The sequence below is a fragment of the Acanthochromis polyacanthus genome, chromosome 12, assembly GCF_021347895.1.
Source record: "Acanthochromis polyacanthus isolate Apoly-LR-REF ecotype Palm Island chromosome 12, KAUST_Apoly_ChrSc, whole genome shotgun sequence".
Taxonomy (NCBI): Eukaryota; Metazoa; Chordata; class Actinopteri; family Pomacentridae; genus Acanthochromis; species Acanthochromis polyacanthus.
In genome coordinates, this window is record NC_067124.1 from 38215720 (window position 1) to 38224452 (window position 8733).

An 8733-nucleotide genomic window follows, 5' to 3' on the forward strand; every position below is an offset into this window, starting at 1 on the left:
CCCCACTGCGGCATCATCCGTGCACTCTGTCTGAGTCGTGGAGGAGATTTTGGAACGTGGCCTGTTCATCAATGGTCACATCGGAATACTCAGCGTGCTGCTCTCTGAGTTTTTCCAGGGCTACCAGCACATTCTTCATGTTGACAGTGTAGAAGTGCTGGTAACCTTTGAATCGAATGTGACGCTTTAATTTCACCTGCAGTAGCTGTGCTTCTGGGAGGGGACGTGGAAGACTGTTGACAAACGCTTTCCACTTCGATGGAACGCACACAACAGCTCCATGGACTGCTCGCTGTTGTCCTTTCGGTAAGGCGATGAATCTTCGCAAACGGGAGATTTTAGCGATGAGCTGTCCTCTCCAGCACGTTGAGTTGGGCCAACTCCGGGGGAATGGCTGCCAACTCTAAATTGTTCGCTACTGCATGTGTTGGCATCCTCCCACGGCTGAGGTGGCTGTCACAGTTGTGGCAGATCCACTCCTGCAGTCTCTCTGGTGGCATTGAGCAAGGGGAGGAGCACCTCAGCGTCACAGACATGCACATATGTTCCAGTCAAGCAAGCCTGTGCCACGTCGATGTTGGTGGAGTACTTAACTCTCTTGCATGACTTGACTTGATTTGGAAACATAGTCCTGTGGCAGACGGTACAGTGACGTATGTTGGTCCATGGCTGATGGTCTCACGGAATGCTGCTATTGCCGCTGCCATCACTGAAGTGAGCACTGGGCTGGCGAGAGTTTCCGAGCTGTCGGTATTTCCGCCTGATGCTCAGTGCTCTCCACAACTTCTGACGCATGTCAGGATTGGCCAGCCAACCTGCGTCTTCTGAGCAGGCTACAGCGTTGAATATGATGTAGCCTGAACTCTGGATCCTTCCTGTACCTCTGGACAACATACTTTTTCTGCCTGTTCTGAAAGGCTGATCCATTCTGTACCTCTTGACAATATAATTTTGTTTCCTGCTCCGAAAAGCAGAATCTGTCATGTATTTGTTTTTACGCTGTTCGCATTTTGACATTGAACTTCGCATAGTATTTTTTTAGAAGACAAGAGCCGTTGTTCATGGTTCTTTTTGCACACACTTACTGTGTGCCTGAATTTTCTTCCTGCGAAATTCGGCACAGCTGGCATACCTGATTCTCTCACCAGTTTTTTCCCAATTTTTTCTTTCAGTTGTTCCTTTTTGTCACATGCTCTCCTCTTGGCTTTTCGCCTCCGATCTTTTCCAATTTAGAGAGCTTTATTGCTTGTGGGACAGCTGAGGAACCTTTAACGTCCTCCTCAATTTGACAGCCATCCCACTGTCTGCCTGCAATGCGAGGAGAGCAGGTTCAGACACTTCATGTTGAACCTCGGATTCCGGGGATTGTTGATGTGAGGCACTGGGGCTGTCAGTCTGAAAAGAAACCGGGACAAACTCGTAACTTGCAGAGTCTCCACGGTCTCTAAAGAGTGTGTGCAGGTGGTTAGCCAGGTCACTGAGTTCCGCAAAAGTCATGACGATCGCCCTCCCGGAATGAGAGGGTAATCCTCTTGAGTCTCTGGAGTGGGAATCAAACACTCCATACCTCCCGGACTGATCACGGAAAACAGCGATAACCTCGGGTGAAATGATGATTAAAGCCTGATTAACCTCTGCTGAAAGACACTCCAGCTGGGTGGCAAGCGGAAGCCACCACTGCCGTCTTCCAGGGCTCGAGACTTGAGTTTTTAAAAAGCCACACCTGATCTCAGACATGTTGACATTATACAAATGTCTGTCTGTGAGGACTTGTTTTGGCATCTCCTCGACTGCCAGGTGATTGCTCTGGAAGGTCTTGTCGCGAATCAACTGCTGTTTGACTCCGACATACAGCGCGTCTCCCTGAGCCAGGACTCTATCGAGTGTAGTCCTGGTGAACTGACAGCCCTCAGTGTGGTATGCCAGAAATGTCAATGCATTACAGCTACACTGATGGTTGCGGGAAAATACTTTGTACCTCCTATCATTCTGAGAATGACTGGCCCGGACTGACTCCACACGGTGACTCTCGCTCCTGGTTTTATCCTGAAATTATGACAAATTGTGATCAGTAATTATTATATTTTCATTATTTATTCAGACAGCTTAATTTTTTCCAGTTTCGGCATTAGTACTAGCTTCTTCAGCTAAAGGATCATATGATTTAATGTTTCAGTGACAACTTTTATTGTTCCAACATTATGAACATCCTCTCACCAATTTATGGAAAGCTTGCATTATTTTAGCGTATTATTGCTTACTATTACCTTATCTAGTTTAATATACATATTTGTACGTTTATTGCAATCACGCATATTATGTCTATGTGTATATTATGTATATAATATATTATACAAATTAATATATATTTTACACATCTATCTCTCTCTATACACATATACATATATATATATATATATATGTATATATATACATATACACATACATACTCTGTGTGTGTGTACATATATATGTGTCTGTGTGTTTTGTTGTATTATTGTATTTGTAGAATTACCCTCCGGGATTTTTTTTCCAGGGCATTGTAACATATTTTCTTTTTTTCTTGAAATTGCATTTGAACAGATCATAATGACTTACATTTTTTCTGAGACCATGAACACATAATAACCCTATGTCACCTAATTTAATCTACTCGTTAGCTCCTATTCTGTAGACATCAACACAGATTTCAATATGACATTACTATTTTAACGTAATGGGACTTGCTTCAATGTTTGTGAGGAGGCTTAAGGAGGGTGCTTTGAGCAGACAACTTATGACTGCAGCATCAGAGTTGTTTCATCTAACAGACAGTTGATGGTCATGGGATCAACATTACTGTACAGACTGAAGGCTACTGAAGACTGCCTGGACCACAAACTTTTCCTGTTTGTCTGAAATGCAATTACATAGCAAAGTCAGTATTCCACTGACTTTTTTCCAGCATGCCAATGGCAAGTGATGTAAATATTTTATTCACCTTTTCAACATGAATTTTGCCCGTGGCTAGTGCTAATGTAAAACCCTGATTAGAAGCAAGAGTTACTTTGTGAAAGCAATGGCACACAACACAGCATTACAGGTAGCTTATTCTATTGTGACCAGCGTAATAACAGTTCTCTCAATTGCCAAAAAAATATTTTTAACTGCAGTAAACGAAAAAAAAAAAAAACAATCATGACTTTACAAAAAATACTCGTGTATTGTCTAACATGTCTATCATAGAGGAATAAACTTACATTGTCTGTTGGTGCATCAGCTGAGGTGGATGCAGCTGTCATGAACCAGGGCCACTTGGTTTGTGATGGAGTCGGTGTTCGGGTCATCTGATAAATGACAATAACAGTGACACTTAAATAAAGCAACACAATAGCTAGATAGTTGGCTAACGACTAAATAGCATCAGTTGTCTAAAAGCTAGCTATCTAGCTATCCAAAAGCTATGTATCTAGCTAACGGCTAGCTAGCCTTTGAATAAGCTAGATTGCTAGCTGCCAGCTAGCGAGCCAGTAGATTCAGTTGTCCCAAAGCTAGCTACCCGAAAGATAGAAAGCTAACGAATAAGCTAGATTGGTAGCTGATAGCTAGCTAGCTAGTAGCTTCAATTTTCCTAATGCTAGCGATTCATTAGAACTGTGATTATACAGTAAATGTGCCAGAAAAAAAACAGGAACGACAAAAATGGCCACAAATGGAGATGCCTGCTTTGTAATGTTCTTTTAATTGATTATAGAGAGGTAAATATACCTTCTCAGGAGAAGGAGGCTTGCAGCCCGCATCATCAGCTGTCCAGGCCTGTCCATTCGGTGAGGGGGTCATCATCTTGGCGATCTAAACAAAGAACAACAAAACTTCAGTGAAATGACGATGATTTTCAGTCAGATGATGCATATTGATGAGAAGAGGACTAATCCTTACCTTTGCAATGGGAGAACAAACAGGGGTTTCTGTCTTGCCCCAACTGCAGGACAATCTGGCCGGGGGTGAGTCAAACGGCTGATGACAGATGAGAAAAAACACAGCAAGTGTCAGTGTGGACAATGTAGATGCCTGTGGAATGGAGTCAGCAGCAACCAAATGAGATACCAATTAAATGGAGTTGAACAGCTATCCAACAATTTACAACTACATTTCTGTGTAGCTGATTCAAGTCTGTTATTATTTGTGGCTGTTGTTATGAACTAGTTTTACTTAATTGCAGATGACACTAAAAAAAACATCTGCAGAATTAACTGTCAGGAATTACAGGTTTGAGCATTCATACAATCCTTCCGTGGGAGATAAAAATTTTAATCAATCAACTTACCTTCTTTGGCTTAGGGGAAGCCTTGAAATCCGCCAGGCAAGACACACGGGAGGGAGACACTTTCTCCATGGCATTGAAATCCGCCAGGCAAGACATATGTGAGGGAGACACTTTCTCCATGGCACTTAGGGCTGTGCTGCTGAACCAGACGGGGTTCAGTGGAAGGAAGCTCTCCTCCACCTGTAAAACACAAAGCAGACACTACTAATTACAGTTTGTCCCGTCAAAACACAACCAATAGCATCTGAAAGAAATATCTGAAGAATCACAAACCTGCTGTTGAGCCATCCTGGGCTTTGGTGAACCTCTGGACCGGGGAGGTTCCCGAGGATGGCTCGTCTGCAAACACAGAAAGCGTCACAGTGAATTATAACTAATGTTTTTTACCACAGTACACATATTATTTCCATTATTATCACAATACATGGTGTCACAAAAAAAAGTCTAAAAAACATAAAGCAATTTATCAATTACCTTGCCGCCCTGACCAATTTTCCTCCGCTCACGGGGTTTCGGGCTGGGTGGAGCAGGGGATCTCTCTCTCACTGTAGCTTTCCGAACTGGAGGCTGAGGAGAGATCCGGGGCGAAGGAGGTGGTGTCACCAGTTGCTCGCTGGCAGCGGACCAGAACAACTGGACGAGGATCCCCATCCCCTCACGATCACTCAGATGGACCTGCATAAATAAGAAATTTAAAAAAAAAACACACAAACAGTTTTAATGTCAGTGAACATCTGCCGTGAACCAAACTTGTCCAATCAACAACTGTTTTTCACAACATACTACACTTACACCATCCTTGCTCCACAGCACCAAATCACTCAGGGGGAAGTGCTCTGCAGTGTTGAAGAACTTTACACCTTGAAAAACAATTGAAAAAAAAGTCATCATTGTACCAAAATATCCATTGATACTTGAGAATTGTTAAAATGTAGGTCACGTCTTTCTAGTTTGTTCATTCAGTGAATGGAATGGATGAAAACAATGTTTTTCCTCTTACCCATACGAGCAGCCACACGTCTATATTCCTGGCGAAGCAGGTCCTGGTGTTGGACGTCAACGACCAGGCGGGGAGGAAAGTCGACCACAAAAACCTTGGACCAGCGGTTGCCACAAGTGGTGAGGAGATTGGCAAAATCCACACCGGCCTTCTCAACAGTGGTGCTGGACAGGTTGTTTCCAGGGGCCATGACGCAGACGGCATCAGGTGCACGAGGAACTGCAGCGTGCAGAACCTCAGTGCGAATTTCAGAAGCAGATGCCCCCGGGATCGACAGGAAGCCAAAGCTCAGCCGAGACTCTGGCATCCCAATAAAGCCATCTACAAGAGCACGTAGATGGGAGTCCCCGACAATAAGAATGAACTGAAAAAGAAACACCACAGTTTTAGTATGAAAGTCAAAAGAACTTTTTAAGAAAACGAACAGCAACAATTAATAATTATACCTTCTTTCCAGGGCGCTCAGGAGGAATGACCAACTTGTGGTTGCGCCCAGTAAAGGGTGAAGTTGGCCATTTCAAAGCTTTGTGGCGGTAACCGGTGCCACGGCCTGTTCACAAGAAGACAGAGCAAAAGAGGATTTAAAATGGATTTCAAACAAAGAGAGCTCATACAACAACCACCATTTTCTATTATTGTATGAGAACAGCAGAATCTGTGTTCAACGGGTAATTGTTGGTGGTACACTAAATATGATTTGTGAAGATATTTCATGATAAAAACAGCTGAGTACTTACGTGCAATAAGGTTTGCACGCGCCTGCCGCTCTTCCCAGAACCGTCCGGCTGGCAAGGTGGAACCAACCTTCTGTGAGCAAATAATACACTTATTTAATTCAACATCGTGCGGATGCCATGAATGTGTCCAACTTAGCACATTCTGTATTGCACAAGTCAGCATGTCAGTTCGGGTGTAAACATACCTTGTACTGGGGAGAGCGGGTGCAGTGGGGTGCGTCGACAGGAGGGGTGGGCATCTCTGACGCGTCCGGCTTCCTCCAGCGCTGCTTCTGGGCCTGGGAGCGTCTCCCCTTCCGAGGCATCCTGGAAGACAGCACAAGAGCACAAGAGAGACCGACAAACACAGGGAGGGAGAGAGACAAAGAGAGAGAGAACAAGGCACACAAAACAGATGGATGGATGGATGGATGGATGAATGGATGAAAGGATACGCGGTGATGCAGAGGTGGTTGACCAAAGGATGTCCAAGGGCAATCCAGAGGCTCTCCAAAAGGCTGTCCAAAGGCTGGTGAAAAAAAAAAACCCAGTTATCTAAAAGCACTGCTATGAAACAGTAAGCACCAATATGAGCAGCAAAACATGCATGTACAAGACACATCTAATGTCCTCACTATGTGTTTTTTCATCAGAGGGAAAAATCTACTTACTCTGCTGACTCAAACTGAAACAACTAATTCAAAACACAAAAGGGCTAAAGACCAGACAATGGCTACTAAAATAAAGCACGACTGCATGTTTTCTCAGAAAGAAGAAGAATCTCAACATGTCTGCACAAAAGTAGCTGAACTGGTCTTTAACACAGCACAGAGAATTAATATGACACTGTAATTAACAGTATGTTAACATTTCCTCATGCAACATGTCTTAAATAAACGATATTATACTTATCATGATGTCCTAATTGACCGATAGAACTGATTGTAACATAATGGAACAAAGCACTGGCACCTTAATTAATTTTAACATCAAAATTGCTAGAAAATGTAGTCAATGTTACATTTAACCACACTACTTTTTAAGCAAACACTACAAGGTACAAGAGATATTTCATCTGTCAGAGCACTATTTTACAGAGACAAATGTATAAACACAGTATAAACTAAGGCTTCAACATAGTGAAGAAATGATAAATCCTTTGTGTATTTTCTGTGTTTTAAAAAGCTGAAAAGGCAGAAATAATCCCACATCAGCAGATGCATGTACTGCTGCTGCTACTATAACTGCCTGTATACAATTATTCAGCTGGAGTGGCAGTACTTTTAAACAGATTTAACGGTGATATTCTGGAAACCAAAGCTTCAAACAAAGGCTGCTGGATCATTTCAGTTTTGAAGGTGGATGATTTGATGTCTATCATTTGTAATGTTTATGGACCAAACAGAGCATCGCAAGCAAAGGACATGTTTACTGAACTCTCTTCAGCTTTGGACGATTTAAAGGAAAAATACAAAGATTCTACTATTATCATAGGAGGAGACTTTAATGATGCTCCAGATGATTACATGGACAGACATCCTCCAAGATCTGCATCATTACTGGGCTTTAAATCCACCTCATTTATAAGTGATCATCTTTTGCTAACAGATGTGTGGAGATTTATGAACCCCAATGTCACAGACTGCACGTGGTCTAACACCAGCAGAAGTTTACAGTCAAGAACTGACCTTTGGTTCATCTCATCACAGAGTTTACAGTTTGTTTTAGATATTTCTCATACTCATGCTCCACTGTGTGATCATAAATTAATAAGTTTAAGATTAACAGGATCAAAAGAGAATTCTAACATAAGAGGCTATTGGAAATTAAACAATAATATATTAGATGATAAAAAAAATTAAAGAAGGGGTACAATTACTTGCTAAGGATATATTCAGTAATAGAGAAATGAATCCAATTCAAAAATGGGAATACTTTAAATTTAAAATGAGAGAAGTTGCAATTAAACGTAGTAAAGAAATAAAAAAAATAAAAGATGAAAAAATGAATTTCCTAATAAACCAGCTACAGCTATTAAGTTCCAAACATGATTTATCTGAAGAAGACCTAAGCACACTATAAAACCTCAGAGAAGAGCTTGACAGAATGTACGTGAACTTAGCGAAAGGCACTTTCATCAGATCTAGAGCCAAGTGGTTAGAAGAAGGCGAGAAAAACCCAACTTACTTTTTAGCATTAGAGAAAAGAAACAGAAAAAGAAATATTACATCTCTTAATATAAATGAGCTAGTATGCCTGGATCCTAATATCATCTCCAATTATATTACCTTGTTTTATACCAACCTGTATACATCTGAATTTAATCAAACAAAATGTGATAAATTCATGAAGCACATACAAAATTTTACACCCTTGATTTCATTTAAAGAGACATGTGAAGCTGACATTCTGGGTTCAGAAATCACTGATGCTGTACATTCAATGAGACTGAGGAAAATCACCTGGAAGTGATGGCTCACAGTCGAATTTTACCTTTGCTTCTGGGATTTGATTAAGGAACATCTTTTACTGATTTATAACGAATGCATTAGCAGACAAGAAATGACAACAACCATGAAGCAAGGTCTGATAACCTTGATTCCTAAGCCAGGTAAAGATCCCTTAATAATAGAAAACTGGAGACCTGTTTCACTTTTAAATATCAGTTACAGAATCTGAGAAAAAGTCTATGCTAAACGACTGAAAAATAA

At 41.5% G+C, this 8733-nt stretch overlaps 1 protein-coding gene across 1 annotated transcript; it reads right to left on the bottom strand.

The window, feature by feature from the left end:
* Positions 1–1239: 1239 nt before the first annotated feature.
* Positions 1240–8468, bottom strand: LOC127536386 (uncharacterized). Its single transcript, XM_051956508.1, has 12 exons — positions 6229–8468; positions 6044–6113; positions 5753–5856; positions 5307–5670; positions 5099–5166; positions 4781–4981; positions 4580–4645; positions 4307–4486; positions 3919–3996; positions 3748–3831; positions 3213–3326; positions 1240–1308 (listed from the first exon to the last, which is right to left on the bottom strand). The coding sequence occupies exons 1-12, from the start codon at positions 6346–6348 to the stop codon at positions 1240–1242; spliced, it is 1518 nt and encodes a 505-aa protein (XP_051812468.1). The 5' UTR covers positions 6349–8468.
* Positions 8469–8733: the final 265 nt, after the last annotated feature.

Coding starts and splice junctions, on each gene's coding strand:
- LOC127536386 (XM_051956508.1), bottom strand. CDS start 6,348: ATGCCTCGGAAGGGGAGACGCTCCCAGGCCCAGAAGCAGCGCTGGAGG. Junction 5,671..5,752: donor CTGAGCGCCCTGGAAAGAAG/GTATAATTATTA, acceptor TTTCTTTTTCAG/TTCATTCTTATTGTCGGGGA. Junction 4,982..5,098: donor TGCTGTGGAGCAAGGATGGT/GTAAGTGTAGTA, acceptor TTATTTATGCAG/GTCCATCTGAGTGATCGTGA.